Raw genomic sequence first — 16,215 nt, 5'->3', positions numbered from 1 at the left:
ATTCGAACTCATGAGCCCTGACTCCAAAGCCCGTGCTCTTTCCACTGAGCCACGCTGCTTCTCGTGGCTTAAGGACCGGTGGGGAGACTTGCAGCCGCGTAGGCCAAACCCGGCGGCCTCCGGGTCTGCGGGTGGTCCGGGCGCGGGTGCCCACGCACGGACACGCGCGCGCGCGCGGCCTAGGTTTCGGAACGTCCCGCCCCGGGACCGCTCGCTCTCCCCCCGCCCTCCCCCCGGAGAAAGGATCGCAGCCGCCGAGGGCCTTCTGTCGCGGAGCAGGGGCCGGAGGGTCGGGAGGTTCCGACCCGGGCGGAAATCGATCCCTCCGGGCGGCCGGCGAAGGGGCCTCCCGCGGCCCTCGGCCCCCGGGCCGGCCCCGGCCGGGCCGACGTGATTTCCTGTCGCTCCTGGTCGGGGCCGTGCGGTTTGAAGTGCCGCCTCAGCAGAAAGCGGGGATCTGGCTCGGGTCCGGGGGCGGAGGAGGGGAGCGTGACGTGGTCCTCGGGCCCGCCGGGAGGAGCCCGCCCCCGGGGCGGGGGGGAGGCGGGGGGAGGGCCGCCTCCCTGGCAAAGGCCTGCGGGGGGGGGCCGCGGGGGGGCCGCGGAGGGCGAGTGGGCTGGACGTGCGCCCCCGTCCCTCCGCCCCATCCCCGACCGCCCCCCGCCCCCGATCGTGGCAGTGGACGGGAAGCAGCGTGGCTTAGTGCGTAGAGCCCGGGAGTCGGAGGGGCCTGGGTTCTGATCCCGGCGCCGCCACTCGTCTGCCGGATGACCTCGCGCAAGTCACTTCACTTCTCTGGGCCTCAGTTCCCTCATCTTTACAGTGGGGGCGAAGACCGTGAACCCCCTCTGGGACGGGGACCGGGTCCAACCCGATTAACCTTCAGCTACCCCTAGTGCTTAGAACAGTGCCTGGCACACGGTAAGTGCTCAACGAGTACCGTTATCGTTAGTAATAATAATTACGATCATGATTACCGTCATCACGATCACCGTCACCACCAGGTTCGGCGTCGTCTTCGGCCCCGGTCAGACCGCTCTCGGCCTCGGGCCCGTACCCGCGACCCGTCTCCGGAGGCGGCCCCAGGTTCGAGGTTGAGGCGGGCCGACCCATCGAGGAATCTTTCCGGTGATTCGGGAGCCTCCCTCGGTGGGACAGTCGTGCCTCCGTCCGGCCCCGCATCGTTCGAATTTTTGAAGTGGGAAAGCGGCTTCCGTAGCCAACTCTCCGCGGACTCTCTCTTCGAGTCTCGGACCTTCGTCCTCGCGAGGCCGCGAGGACTCGATCCGCCTTCCTTCCCCGGACCCTAGCGTGATTGAAAAATTCTCCCAACGGGCCCGAGCCGTCCAACGTTTCCCCATTCGGAGAAAATCCGGCGGATTTTGGTTTCGGACGCGGAGTTAAGAACGAGAGCAGTTTGAGGCTTGGAGGCTTCCGTCCTGCGGGTGCGAGAGGGACGCTCTGAGAGAAGACCCTCGTTCCAACAGTCGGACCGACCCGATTAAGAAACAGACGACTACCCGTGATGTGGGCGAAGCACGTGTTTGTGTGCCAAGCACTCTCTTAAACTGTGGGATGGATACGAGATTATCACGTTGGACAGAGACTAGGGGGTGGGATTTCATCTCCTTTTTCCCGCTGAGGTATGGGAGGCGCAGAGAAGCCAAGTGACTTGCTCAAAGTCCCACTGCGGGTAAGTGGCGGAGCCAGCATTAGAACCCAGGGCCTCTGGCTCCCAGAGCCGCGCTCTATCCACTGTGCCGTGCTGCTTCTCTGCGGCATCCTCTCCCGAGCTCAGCGCACTGCGCCCGGGGGCTCTCGGTGAGTGCCAGTCCTGGGAATCCGTGGGCACCCACGTGACCCAGCGACCGTAGAGGCGTCGGGCCCCACGTCCCCGTTTGGATCCTCTCCCCGACGGCGAGCGTTTCCGCTTCTCTCCTAGGACGCTGATCGTCACGGAGCGCCTGGTGAGGAGGCCAGAATCCGTCGGAGCCGTGTACGCCAAGCTGAGCGATCGGGCGAGGTAACCCCAGACACCAGCCCGGGGCGGGCGGTCATCTGCCGCCCCGTATAGGGTGTCCCGTTCACGTGATTGAAAAACGGTGCGGTTTCGTCGCTGGCACGGGCTCCCTAACTACGTGTTTCTCTGTCGGCGATGCTTTGAAATTGGTCGGTGAACACTGCGGCCCAGCCGCAACCGGCAGGGATTCACGCGGGCCTTAGGGAATCCAGGCCGGCAACGCCCTTAACTCGGGCCAGAAGTATTAGCCAAGAAAAGAAAGAGAAGCAGCAGCAGGAGGAGGAGGAGGAGGAAGGCAGGAGGGGATGCCGGCGCCCCAATTTCTTCTCCCCCGGGTGCCCGGCGGCTGCGGAGCGGGCGGTTCCTCACCGGCCCCTCGCTGACCGTCGGCGGGGATCTCCCAGCAGCGGAAGCCGTGGGCCTTGGTGCTGGCCTCCTCCTGCCCTCTCCCACAGCCCACTGGGGGGGTCGGGGTGAGCCCGGCCAGCCCGCCACTGCCTCCTCCTCCTCTTCCCCTTCCTCCTCCTCCCTTTCCTCTTCCTCCTCTCCTTCCTCCTTCTCATCTCCTTCCTCTTCCTCCTCCTTCCCCTCCACCTCCTTTCCCTCCTCCTTCTCCGTCTCCTTTTCTCCTTCCTCCTTCCCTCCCCCCCCTTCCCTCCTCTTTCTCGTCCTCCATCTCCTCCCTCTTATTCATTCATTCGATAGTATTTATTGAGCGCTTACTATGTGAAGAGCACTGTACTAAGCGCTTGGAATGTACAAATGGATAACAGATAGAAACAGTCCCCGCCCCTTGCTGGGCTTACGGTCTAATCGGGGGAGACAGGCAGACGAAAGAGATAGCAATAAATAGAAGCAACATAGCAATAAATAGAAGCAAGGGAATAAATAGAATCAAGGCAATAAATAAAGAATAGGGAATAAAAAGAATCTTATTCTCTTCCTCCTCCTCTCTCTTCCTCCTCCTCCTCCTCCTCCTCCTCCTCCTCCTCCTCTTCCTCCTCCCCGTTGGCTCATTTTCACAACCGTCTCCCCGGTGGGGGGCCGAGGGGGCTGTCTCACACTCTCCACCCCCGAAGGGCAGGTCTCCTGGAAGAGGGTTCCCCGATGGACCGGTGGCTAGAGATCGCGCGGGCAGCGTTGCGCACGGGATCGCCCTTCTCATTTCTTGAAGGGGCAGCTCCCCAAATCGCGTGTAGTGGAAGGTAGGACGAAGCCAACTCCTGGGAAATGGGTCTGGGGGATCCCCGACTGGGAGAGGCGCTGCTTAGCACACAGTAAGTGCTCAGTAAATACAGCTGAAGGGCTGAATGGATACCGTCCCCAAGGGGCGGCCTGACCAAGATTGGTTATATCTAGAGGTCGGCTTGGAAACGGGCAGGCCCCGCCCCCGGGTGGTGGGGGGACGGAAAGATGGACCCTTCGGCGGTGTGAGATCTGTCTCGGGGGGCTGCAAGGCCGGGGGGGACTCTCTGGGTCGGCTCGCTGTCCGTCCCGTCAGCGTCGCTGGCACCCACGGCTAGGATCTCGCCGTCAGCAGCGTCGTCTCCCCCTCTAGGCCGTAAGCTCACCGTCAGCGGGGAACGCGTCGGTTTATTGTTCCGTCGTCTCTCCCGAGCGCCGAGTACAGCACTCTGCGCAAGGAAGATACGATCGAGTGACTGAATGACTGCAGAGGAGGGATTAGAACCCGGGTCCCCGATTCCCAGTCCCGACATCCTTCCGCTAAGCCTCATTTCCTGCCATCCCGAAAGCGTCGGGCTTCTGGCTACGTGGGGGTACCGAGTGGCCGCGGCGAGGGCCCGAAAGCCCACCCCGGGCCGCGTCCCAGAATATTCTGCCCCGTGTTGTTCGGGGAATGGCAGTGCCGGGATTGGGCAGTGTCCTGCTGCCCCCAGTCGAGCTCCGGGTTTTCAGCTGACCCCTGGCACGGGGGACGGGGGCGGCCGGGTCATCGACGTAGCCGGGAATCAGTCGCCCCGCCTTTCTTCCGTTTGCCCGTCGTGACCTGGTGGAAAGAGCCTGGCCCTGGGAGCCAGAGGCCCTGGCTTCTAATCCCAGCCCCGCACTCCCCTGCTGTGTGTGGTCGGGCAAGTCACTCCACTTCTCTGGGCCTCAGTTCCCTCATCTGTTAGATGGAGATTCAGTAACCGTTCTCCCTCCAAACCAGACCGTGAGCCCCATGTGGAACGGGGACTGTGTTGAATCGATTATCTTGTATCTGACCCAGCGATTCGTGCTGTGCCTGGCCCACGGTAAGCACTTAACACGTACTGTCCCTATTGTTCTTAGATTAAGAAATAAGAGCATCTGTCGAGCTTGGGATCTAGGAGCTAAGAAGGTCCCGACGGGAGACGCGGCGAGACAGGGACCGTTCCCGGTCGCGACGGCCGTCGCGAGCCCAAGTGTTGGAGGACGGACGGATCGGCGTCCGGCCGTGAAGCGGTTGAGAACGCGTTCGGGGGGGGTGCTGGGGAGCGGGGGGGGGGGTCAAACCCAGCTGCTGAGGAAGGCCGGCGGGGCGAGTCGTGACGCCGGTAGGTGGGACGTCCCTTTGGGGAAGACCACCCCCCCAAGCGGACGGGATCTCGAGGGGGGGCGTGGAGTTGACGGACCCGAGGGAGGTGGACGTCCCCGGCAGGAGACGGGAGAGTCCAGAGTGAGGCCCGGTGACCATCTGGCCCGGAGACGAGGCTCCCTGGAGGGCAGGGGACGGGACCGAGAGCGCGAGCTGGGGTTTCCGGGGAGCAGAGGGCCATCGAGCACGAGGCCGTCGATCTGGATGGTGAGCGCCTGTCGGCCCCCTCCCTTCCCAGGGAGCCGGGGAACTTGCCGGAGCGTGTCTAGGCGGGACTCGCCAGGCAGGGAGTCGGAGGCGCCAACGGGGGTGGGGATCCGAGAAGGAGTCGGAGGTCCGGGCCCGTGAGACGGGAAGGATGGCGGTGCCGTCTGCAGGGACGGGGAAAGTCGGGAGGAGGACGGGGTTTGGGTGGAAAGACGAGGAGCTCTATTTTGGACGTGTCAAGTTGGGGGCGACGGGAGGACATCCCAGTAGAGAAGGCAGGAGGAGACGCGGGCCCGGAGAGAGGGAGAGAGATCGCGGTGCAGATGGAGACCTGGCTGTCGTCTGCGAAGAGGTGGTAGTTGAAACCGGGGGAGCGAATGAGTTCTCCGACGGGGTGGACGCAGATGGAGGATAGAAGGGGACCCAGAACAGAACCTTGAGGGACTCCCACCGTTATACTTAATGCTGATCCTCTTGTACGCTCCCAAGCGCTAAGCACGTAGTGAGCGCTCGGTGAATACCGTCGATGGGTTGGTCGCTCTATTTTTTAAATTGTGAGCCCCGGGCCCGACGGCCGGTGGTATCTATTGAGCGTCTCCCGGGTGTCAGGCACCGTGTAAGGCGCTTGGAAGATGCGATTTCGATCCACACCCCCTTCTCCTTCTAACGCCGTCGAATCGCTTCCGATCCGTCGCGACCCCGTGGACGCACCCTCTCCGGGACATCCCGTCTTCTGCCGTAAAGCTGTTCCGGTAGGTGTATCCGTAGAGTTTTCTCGGTAAAGATACGGAAGTGGTTCACCGTCGGCTTCTTCACACCCCCCTCGCCTTATGCCGTCGGGTCGGCTCCGACCCGTGGCGACCCCGCGGACGCGTCTCTCCCGGGATGCCCCGGGTCCATCTGCGGTCGTTCTGGGGGTGTAGCCATAAAAACACAGAAGGGGTTTACCGTCGCCTCCTTCCGTGCAGTAGACTCCGGTCTCCGCCCTGCCCAGCACAGGGGAGTTTTGACTTGTTCATTCAGTAGTATTTATTGAGCGCTTACTATGTGCAGAGCGCCGTACCGAGCGCTTGGAACGGACAGATCGGTAACAGATAGCGACGGTCCCCGCCCTCCGACGGGCTCACGGTCTGATCGGGGGAGACGGACGGACGAGAACGACGGCGATGAATAGAGTCGAGGGGAAGAACGTCTCATTAGAGCAACGGCAGATAAATAGAATCGGGGTGACGTGCATCTCATTAAACAAATAGGGTGATGAAGATCTGTACGGTCGAGCGGACGGGTACGGCGCCGAGGGGATGGGACGGGAGAGGGGGAGGAGCGGAGGGAGGGGGGGAGAAGAGGGTTTAGCCGCGGAGAGGCGAAGGGGGGCGGTAGAGGGAGCAGAGGGAGAAGGGGAGCTCAGTCCGGGAAGGCCTCTCGGAGGAGGTGAGCTTTAAGTAGGGTTTCGGAGAGGGGAAGAGAATGAGTTTGGCGGAGGCGAGGAGGGAGGGCGTCCCGGGACCGCGGGGGGACGCGGCCCGGGGGTCGACGGCGGGACGGGCGAGACCGGGGGACGGCGAGGAGGCGGGCGGCGGAGGAGCGGAGCGTGCCGGGTGGGCGGCGGAAAGAGAGAAGGGAGGAGAGGTAGGAGGGGGCGAGGTGACGGACAGCCTCGAAACCGAGAGTGCCAAGTTTCTGTTTTGTGCGGAGGTCGACAGCGGCAGATTGCCTTCCACTCGCTAGCCACCGACCGAGCTGGGGATGGAACAGGTAGGCTTCTGCTCGGCTCTCCCGAGGTCGAGACCGGCAGGGTACCGGAAACTCTCCGGGTGCGGCCCTGAGAGGGGTTCCACCCCCTCGGCACTCGGATGTTCCACCTCCACCCCCGACGACATTCAGGCCCGTCTCCCTATACTCGGCCGCTCCCCTCTCGGTAATTTCGTTTAGCGTCCGTCCCTCCCGCTAAACTGTCAGCTCCCGGAGGGCGGGGATCGGCCGCGCTCTCCCGAGCGCTCGATCCGGTGTCTCTGCGTAGAGCGAAATGCTCGGCAGATTCCATCGGTCGCCGGACGGGGATGATCCCTTCCCTCGAGGGACGTAAAAGAATTTACAGATGGAAGTGTTTCAAATAGGAGAGGAGGCAAACAGATACGTCATAATAATCACTGGGGTATTTGGTAAGCGCTTAATGGTGGTATTGCTGAGCGCTTACTATGTGCAAAGCACCGTTCTAAGCGCTGGGGGGGGGGGGGATACAAGGTTATCCGGTTGTCCCACATGGGGCTCACAGTCTCAATTCCCTTTTTTCAGGTGAGTAACTGAGGCGCAGAGAAGTTAAGTGACTTGCCCAAAGTCACACAGCCGGCAAGCGGCAGAGCCGGGTTACGAACCCGTGACCCCTGACTCCCAAGCCCGGGCTCTTTACCCTGAGCCACGCCGCTTCCGCCGCTTACTATGTGCCGGGCACCGTACTAAGCCCTGGGGTGGATACGAGCCCATCGGGTGATGTGGGGCCACGTGGGGCTCACAGATTCGATCCTCATTTTACGGGTGAGGGAACCGAGGCGTAGAGAAGTGAAGCGACCTGCCCCGGGTCTCACGGCAGAGAAGTCGTGGTGACTGTTAAGTGCTTATTATTTGCCAAGTACTCTGCTAAAATATACACTGATGATGATAGTGGGGTATGTTGCACGCTCACTTTGTTCCGGGCAGGGTACTGAGCGCCGGGGTAGATGCGAGACGATCGTGTTGGACACGTCTCAGGCCCTGTCCGCATGCAGCTCACGCTCTTAATCCCCATTTTACAAATGAGGAACCTGAGGCCCAGAGAGCCGAAGCGACTCTCCCGAGGTCACGGAGCAGACACGCGGCAGAGCGCTCGGTACGGTGTCCTGCACACCGTTCAAGTGCTCGATAAAATACAACCGACTGACCGGCCGACCTGGTCTGTGACGTCCGGCAGGGTGACCTTACCGGACGTCCTGTTGGAGAAGCTGGAGGGGGGAGACGCCGCGAGCGACCCGGACACCACGGCCACGCTCCGGAGCCTGGCGGGCCCGCTGGCCGACGCCTTCCGCCGCACCTGCCGATCCGTGCCGACGTTGGCCTCGGCCCCGAACGCCGACCGCCAGGTGAGATCCGGGGTCGGGACGGGAAGCCCGGCCTCGCTCGGTTCCCCCGTGGGGCCTTGCGAGAGAAAAAACATCACTTCCTCTGCTTTGATATTTGTGAGGCGCTCACTACGTGCCGGGCACTGTCCTAAGCCCCGGGGTAGATAGAAGAGAATCAGGTCGGGCACGGGCCGCGTCCCTCGTGGGGCTCACGGTCTTCCTCCCCGTTTTGCAGATGAGGGAACTGAGGCACAGAGAAGTGAAGAAAATATCACTACGTGCCGATGCTGTGCTGAGCGCCGGGGTAGGTACAAGCAGATCAAGTTGGATGCAGTCCCTGTCCCGCATGGGGCTCACGGTCTTCATCCCCATTTTACGGATGAGGTAACCGAGGCCCAGAGAAATGAAGCGACTCGCCCACGGTCACACAGCAGACAAGCGGCAGGGCCGGCATTAGAACCCAGGTCCTCGTGACTCCCGGGCCCGGGCTCTGTCCGCCAGGCCGTGCCGCCTCTCATCCGGAAGCAAACTTCTCCATCTTTATCTATCGGAATTAGGTTCGAAGTGGAGAAGCGGCAGGGCCTAGCGGAGAAAGGCCGAGGCCGGGAGTCAGAGGACCCGGGTCCCGATTCCGGCTCCGCCGCTCAACTGCCGTGTGACCCGGGGGCCGCTCACTTCACTGCTCCGGGCCTCCGTTTCCTCCTCTGCAAAATAGGGATCCCGTGCCCGTCTTCCCTCCCGCTTAGTAGCGATGGCGCGACGGGGACGCATCCGGCGCTCAGTACGCTGCTCGACGTGGAGTGGGCGCTTAACAGAAGTCACCGTCGGTATCATTTTTAAAAACTATTATCAGGCTCACCTTTTTCTGGACGGCGTGGTGCCCGAGACGCCGTCTTCCTAGTAATCTGTCCCGACGGTGTCGGGGATCTTTAGCTCCTTCCTCTTCCTTCTCCCCAGCTCGTGCAATGGCGAGACCGAAGGGGAAGGGGGTGTCAGCCTGGGACGGGAAGCGGCGTGGCTCAGCGGAAAGATCCCGGGCTTGGGAGTCAGAGGCCGTGGGTTCGGATCCCGGATCTGCCACTTGTCGGCCGTGTGACCGTGGGCAGGTCCCTTCGCTTCTCCGGGCCTCGGTGACCTCATCCGGAAAACGGGGATTAAGACCGTGAGCCTCTCGTGGGACAATCCGATTACCCTGTGTTTACCCCAGTGCTTAGAACGGTGCCCCGCGCGGAGTAAGAGCTTAACAAACGCCAGCGTCGTCATTATTATCGTCGTCCCGGTTTTCGGCCCGAGTCTCGATCGGCCTAATCGGAGATGTTACAGAATGGGGCGTCCGTTTATCGAGGGTCTGATAGCGATGGGGTCGATCAGGCGCTCCGTATGCAAAGCGCTGTGCTAGACACTTAGTCGGTGGTATTTTTCGAGTGCTTGCCCCGTGTAGAGCACTGTGCTGAGCCCCAGGGAGAGCGTTATGCAACAGTCGGGAGAGACACGCCCCGCCCCCGGCGAGCTTTCAACCCGGAGAGCGGTCCCTGACTCTTCCGGGCCCCACTCTGTGCCGAGCCCTGCCCTAAGCGGTCGTCAGGCACGATTCCCGCCCTCGAAGCTCGCGGCCTACGCTGCGCAGAGCGCTGTACCGGGTGCTCGGGAGAGGATGATGATAAATAATAGTGATGGCATTTGTTAAGCGCCTGCTACGTGCAAAGCACCGTTCTAAGCACGGGAGAGGGTACAGGGCGATCGGGTGGCTCCACGTGGGGCTCACGGATGAGGGAACCGAGGCACAGAGAACCGAAGTGACCTGCCCGAAGTCACACAGCTGCCAAGGGGCTGAGCCGGGATCTGAACCCACGACCTCTGACTCCCAAGCCCGGCCTCTCCCCGCTGAGCCACGCCGCTTCTCCTGACGGGGACCCTGGGGGAGCCAGGGCGGAATAAGGGCTTCAGGAAGGCAAGACCGCTCCCCGGAGTCAGAGTAGGAACTGCACCCGGAGCTGTTCATTCAGCAGTGTATATCGAGCGCCTGCTGTGTGCACAGCACTGGACTAAGTGCTCGGAATGGACGATTCCTACCCGCCGACGGGCTTACGGTCTAACTGGGGGAGGCAGACAAAAAGCAAGACAACCTAATGGCGATAGATAGAATCCGGGAGACGTACACCTCATTAACGAAATAAATAGGGTAATAGAAATATACACAGAGGAGCGGAGGGGAGGGGAAGGGAGAAGGGGAGGAGCGGAGGGAAGCAGCGTGGCTCAGTGGAAAGAGCACGGGCTTTGGAGTCAGAGTTCATGGGTTCGAATCGCGGCTCGGCCACTTGTCTGCTGTGTGACTTTGGGCGAGTCGCTTCACTTCTCGGGGCCTCGGTTCCCTCATCTGTAAAATGGGGATTAAGACCGTGAGCCCCACGTGGGACGGCCCGATTCCCCCGTGTCTACCCCAGCGCTTAGAACGGCGCTCGGCACGTAGTAAGCGCTTAACAGATGCCAACGTCATTATTATTATTATTCAAGGGGGAAGGGGGAGGGAGCGGAGGGCGGAGGGGGAGCTGGGGCCGCGCGAGCGGGCGGGAGACGGAGCGGGGCCCCGAGACCTTAGACGGGGAGAGGCTCGGGCCGAAGGGCCGGCCCCCGGCGAGGAGCGAAGCGGGCCCGGTGAGCCCCGGACGCGGGGGGTCGGAGCCGCCCCGGGGGACGAGGCGCGGGCAGCGGGGCGGCCGGCGGAGCCGGGTGCCGGCTCACCCGGCCCAGGAGAGGCCCGGAAGCCCGGGCCCGTTACGGCCGCCTGCTCCCCGGGGCGCTTCCTCTCTAGCCACAGGATCGCAGGCTGCCCAGAAAGCGGGAAACGCGAGGTGGAGGAGCCCTCGGTGGAAAGAGCCCGGGCTTGGGAGTCAGAGGTCGTGGGTTCGGATCCCGGCCCCGCCACCCGTCAAGCTCTGTGACTTGGGGCGAGTCACTTCCCTCCTCCGGGCCTCGGTTCCCTCATCTGGAGAACGGGGATGAAGACCGTGAGCCCCACGTGGGTCCACCTGATCGCCTCGTACCCCCCCCCCCCCCCCCCCCCAGCGCTTAGAACGGCGCTCTGCACGTAGTGAGCGCTTAACAGATACCAGCGTTATCATTATCATCATGTCCCGAGCATTTTTGTAAAAAAAAAACGGTCCGGGCGGCAGAGCGGAGTAGGGTCGGGTCGGGTCGTTCGTCCGGTGGCATCTGTTAGCCCGGGAGGGGGGGCGCCCGGCTGAGCCGCCGGTGGGAGTCGGGGCCCCCGCCCGCCCGCCCACCGCCCAGCCGGGACCCCCGAGCAGAGAGGGTCACGGGACCTCCCGGAGCAGCGCTCCTCCGTCCAGTTGGCCGTCCGGCGGCCTCCCTCCCTCCCGCTCGGGGCGGACCCAGCAGACCGTGGATCCCTCGGTCGGTGGGTTTGGCGTCTGCCCGAGCGCCTCCTCGGGGCACGGCGCTGGACTGACCGTCGGGTCGGTCCCGTTTATTCGTTCGGTAGTATTTATTGAGGGCTTACTGTTGAGCGCTTATCGGGTGCGGAGCTCTGAACTAAGCAAGATTCCCTGCTCACAACAAGTTACGGTCTAGCAGCTGGGGGGGATTCAGACAGAAGCGAGACCTCCCGTCCTAAAGTTTTCGATCTGTCGGAGAGCCCCCCCCGCCCCGTGTACGCCAGGCCACCTCTCTCCTCCCCTTCAGAGCTTTCGGCACTTCCTCCAAGAGGCCCCTTCCCCGATCGAGCCCTCTTCTCCCCAACTCCCTCTCCCTCCGGCGTCGTCCGTAAACCTGGATCTCTGCCCTTCTGGGCACTTGATAGGCGCCCACCCGCGGCGTCCCAGCCCTTGTGGACGTATCTGTAACTCGTTCATTTACATTCACGCCCGTCTCCCCCTCTGGACTGTTCGCTCGTTGACGACGATGGCATTCGTTAAGCGCTTACTGTGTGTCAAGCGCTGTTCGTTCGATAGTACTTATCGAGCGCTTACTGTGTGCAGAACGCCGTACCAAGCGCTTGGGATATACGGTTGGGCAACAGATGGAGACGATCCCTGCCCGGTGACGGGCTCGCGGTCGAGCACCGGGATAGATGATGATGACAATAATAACGTTGGTGTTTGTTAAGCGCTTACTATGTGCCGAGCACTGGGGGAGACATAGGGGAATCGGGTCGTCCCACGTGGGGCTCACGGTCTTAATCCCCATTTTACAGATGAGGGAACTGAGGCACAGAGAAGTCAAGCGACTCGCCCGCAGTCACACAGCCGACGGGGTCGGACACAGTCCCCGTCCCACGTGGGGCTCACGGTCTTCGTCCCCCTTTTCCGGAGGAGGGAACCGAGGCCCAGAGAAGTGAAGCGACTCGCCCGAGGTCACGCAGCAGACAGGTAGCAGAGCCGGGATCGGAACCCAGGTCCTTCCGACTCCCAGACCCGGGCTCCGCCCGCTAGGCCCCGCCGCTCGCTGTGGGCAGGGAGCATTTCTACCCACTCTGCCGTGATGTAATAACAACCGTGATATTTGTTAAGCGCCCGCTATACGCCCAGCGCTACGCTAAGCACCGGGGTGGCTACGAGGTCATCGGGTCCCACTCGGGGCTCGCGGTCTAAGTGGGAAGGAGGCCCGGTACCCCCATTTTGCGGATGTGGAAACCGGGGCACGGAGAGGTTGCGACTTGCCCAAGATCACCCAGTCGACAAGAGGCGGAGCCGGATTAGAACCCGAAGCCTCCGGCTCCCGAGCCCCCCGTCCGGCGCCCGGCACGCGGTGAGCGCTCGGGAGGTACCGTTGACGGAGTGATGGGTCGAACGACGGCGGAGCGGGAGAGGCGGGCACCAGTCACGGGCGGTCACCGGGGGCGGGGACCGGCGGCTCCCTCCCGGCGCGGTCCCTCCCCGAATCCCCCCACGATCCGAACCGTCCTCGACTGTCGGGTTTCTCTCTCCGCGGAGTCTCCGGCTCGGAGCGGAAGGGGGATTTTGGAGGGATCCGTTTTCGGCTCCCTTTGGGATTGTCCTTTCTCCTTCTTTAAAATGTCGCCGAGTCCATCCCCAACTCCCCACCGGGTTCTGTCCGACTTTGAACGGAACAAGGGAGCGGCTTTCGATAAGAATTCCAAGTGCCTCAGAAAGTTATCGGATTACCGGGAGGACAGGGTTAACGTTCATCCCTCAGCTCTGGCGCTTGCTGTGGAGTCTGTGGCTCGAAAAGAATCGTCCGGGTTGCCCGTAGCCTCGCGCTTCCCTCAGGACGTCGGGCACCTAAGCTGTCGATGAGCGCATTTGCCGACATTATCACGGGAGCGGAGTGGCCCGGTTGGAGAGAGCCCCGGCCTGGGAGTCAGAGGATCTGGGTTCTGATCCGGACCCGTCTGCTGTATGACCTCGGGCAAGTCACTTAACTTCTCTGTGCCTCGGTTCCCTCGCCTGCTAAATGGGGATCGATCCCCGTTCTCCCTCCGTCATGCGCTGCAAGTCCTCCGTGGGACCTGAAGATTTCGGATCCGCCCCAGCGCTTAGTACGGCGCTTGGCGCACAAGTTCATCATCGTTACTGTTATGGCAGCGCTACTAGGTTTTGTGTTTTTTAAAATGGTATTTTTGTGCTTACTGTGTGCCAGGCCCTGTAACTAAGCGCACGGGGGTAGATGCGAGCTAATCAGGGTGGACGCGGTCCCCTGTCCCGCGTGGGGCTCGCGATCTTCATCCCCATTTTGCACACGAGGTGACTGAGGCGCAGAGAAGTCAGTCGATCTATATTTCTGAATAGGAACCGTAGTCTTTGTGAAGTGCTTACAGGTATGCCTCAGTGCCTTCCCTGTGCCTCAGCTCCCTCATCTGTAAAATGGGGATTAAGACCGTGAGCCCCACGTGGGACAACCTGACTCCCCTGCGTCTACCCCAGCGCTCAGAACGGCGCTCCGCACGTAGTAAGCGCTTAACAGATGCCAACGTTATTATTATGCCGGGCACCGCCCTGAGGGCCGGGGTAGCTACAAGATAATCATGTTGGACACGGTTCCCGTCCCCCGTGGGGCTCACGGTCTCAGTCCCCATTCTGCAGATGAAGTAACCGAGGTTCAGAGAAGTCGAGCGACTTCCCCAAGGTCCCGCGGCAGACAGGTGGCCCAGCTGGGATTAGAACTCGTGACCTTCCGGTTCCCTGGCCCGTGCTCTGTCCACTAGGCCGGGCTGCTTCTCCGGGTTCACTCATTCGCTCGTTTATATCGACTGAGCAGTTACTGCGTGCGAAGCACTGTACTAAGCGGTTGGGAGAGTACCCATTCCTGCCCCCAGCGACCTCACGGGCCAGAGGATGTCTATAAGAGGTTCTTCGCGTGTATCGCCGGGGGCCTCCGAGCGACAGCTCCCACGCCGTCGGCCTCCCCCGGCCGCTGTCCGTGGGATGTCCGCCGGCGGCGCCCGTCCGCGGCCCGCGAGCCGGGGCTGGGCCCCGTGTCCCGAGCCCGTCCCCCTCGTTTCCCTCCGCAGGAGGCCCCGGCGGCCGCGGACCTCCTGGACGCTCTCTGCCGGATGTCCTCCGACAACCACCTCCTGGGCTCGGTGCAGGCCTGCCCGGGGCTGCTGGAAGCCGCCGTGGGTGAGTGCTGGGCCCCCGGAGCCCCCCGGGCGGGCGGGCGCGGCCGGCCGCGTCCTCCCGGTTCCCCTCCACCCCTCCGTCCGCCCGGGCTCTCAATCCCGGTCGTGACCGACAAGTCGGATGCCGGGGGCGCGCGGGGCGCCTCGCCGGTCGGACCTGAGGCCCGAAACCTCTCTAGATCGGAAGCTGGTCGTGGGCGGGGGACGGGGCCCCCGGACCCGTACTGGACTCTTTACTTAGTCGGGTGCCGGGCACACGGGAAGCGCCCGGTAAATCCCGGTGATCGATGGATTTGATCGGAGTGACCGGAGCGACAGGATCGGTCGCGGCCCGGCCGTCCGAGCGGGGGCCGGCCCCCTGCCGGACGCTCGGCCCGGTGCCCCGCCCTCGGGAGCCGCTCGCTCGCAAGCACCGATCGGTTTGGTTTCCCCACTGTCAGTACGCCCTCCGCTAAGCGCTCGCCACGTGCCGAGCCCTGGGGTGGACGAGAGTCCCCTCGGGTCGGACACGGTCCCCGTCCGCGTGGGACTCTCAGTCTGAGTAGGAGGGGGTGGGAGTCGGTCCCCGTTCTGCACCCGAGGACCCGAGGCCCGGAGGAATGAAGCGACGTGGCCAGGGTCACCCGGCAGGCAGGTGGCGGAGCTGGGATCCGAACCCGGGGCCTCGTGCCCCCGGGCCCCGGCTCTCTCCACGGGGCCTCGTCGCTTCTCGTTCTCCTCCAGGCGAGTCGCAGACTGGGAGTCCCCTGTAGAGAAGCAGCACGGAGAGGGCCCGGGCCCGGGAGTCGGAGGACCCGGGTTCTAGTCCCCGCTGTGCCACGTGCCTGCTGGGTGACCTTGGGCGTGTCACTTCCCTTCCTGGGCATTCAGTTTCCTCGTCTGTAGAGAATGGGAATTCGTTCCCCGGTCTCCCTCCTACGCAGACCGCGAGCCCTACGTCGGGCGGGGATGGGGTCCGATTTTATCATCTTCTGTCTGCTCAGCACGGTGCTTGCCGCACAGCGAGCGGTTGACCGATCCCGGCATTGTGACGATCGTTGGGTCGTATTTATTGAGCGTGTGCGGAGCCCTGCTCCAAGCCCTTGGGAGAGAACGCTACGTCGCTAGACGGACACATCCGCATTCCCCGCCCACGGTGAGCCCATGAGTCTAGAGGTGAGGGGGGGACGACGATTCGTTCGTTCCTTCGGCCGTATTTATTGAGCGCTTACTGAGTGCGGAGCACTGTACCGAGCGCTCGGAAAGTACGGTTCAGCAACGAGCAGAGACGATCCGTACCCCGACGATGACGAGGGACGGTCTCTGATGTGACGGTCAGGCCTCCCGACCCCGAGCCCGGGGCGAGCGCCCCGCACCCGTTGTCAGCGCGTCGGCCCGTCGCCAAGAGCCGCGTCCATCTCGGCCCCGTTGCCCCGCAGCCGTTCTGCGCCTGGCTCACCTGGCCGGGAAGCAGACGGGGAACGTCTCCACGCCCTCTCCCCTCCTGACCGGAGACGCCGATTCCCCCAGCCCGGCCGCCGGCTTCAAGTCGCGCCTCCTCCGCCTGATCGGAAACCTGTGCTACGGGAACAGAGACAACCAAGACCAGGTGAGGGGGATCCCGGCCCGCGGCGGCATCCGGGGGCGGGAAGCGGCCCCCGGACGTGGGTCCGGCCAGGGGGAAGGAAGGGGGGTGGGCCCGGCTGGAAGGACGGAGGTCCCTCGGGGCCGCGCGGCC

At 63.2% G+C, this 16,215-nt stretch overlaps 1 protein-coding gene across 3 annotated transcripts in view; it reads left to right on the top strand.

Annotated features, from left to right (window-relative positions):
- The window catches only part of ATXN10 (ataxin 10), an 85,078-nt gene that overhangs the window by 31,510 nt on the left and 37,353 nt on the right, over positions 1-16,215 (top strand). For 2 of the 3 annotated variants that reach the window (XM_029078896.2, XM_029078894.2), the window contains 4 exons: positions 1,943-2,023; positions 7,753-7,921; positions 14,391-14,499; positions 15,917-16,086. In XM_029078896.2, coding sequence (XP_028934729.1) covers positions 1,943-2,023; positions 7,753-7,921; positions 14,391-14,499; positions 15,917-16,086 — 529 coding nt within the window. The remainder of the gene's footprint in view (positions 1-1,942; positions 2,024-7,752; positions 7,922-14,390; positions 14,500-15,916; positions 16,087-16,215) is intronic. The other variant, XM_029078895.2, reaches the window with a different exon arrangement.

This window comes from Ornithorhynchus anatinus, chromosome 14 (assembly GCF_004115215.2).
Source record: "Ornithorhynchus anatinus isolate Pmale09 chromosome 14, mOrnAna1.pri.v4, whole genome shotgun sequence".
Lineage (NCBI taxonomy): Eukaryota > Metazoa > Chordata > Mammalia > Monotremata > Ornithorhynchidae > Ornithorhynchus > Ornithorhynchus anatinus.
The sequence above is the reverse complement of the archived record's forward strand: the minus strand, read 5'-3'. Positions and strand labels throughout refer to the sequence as shown.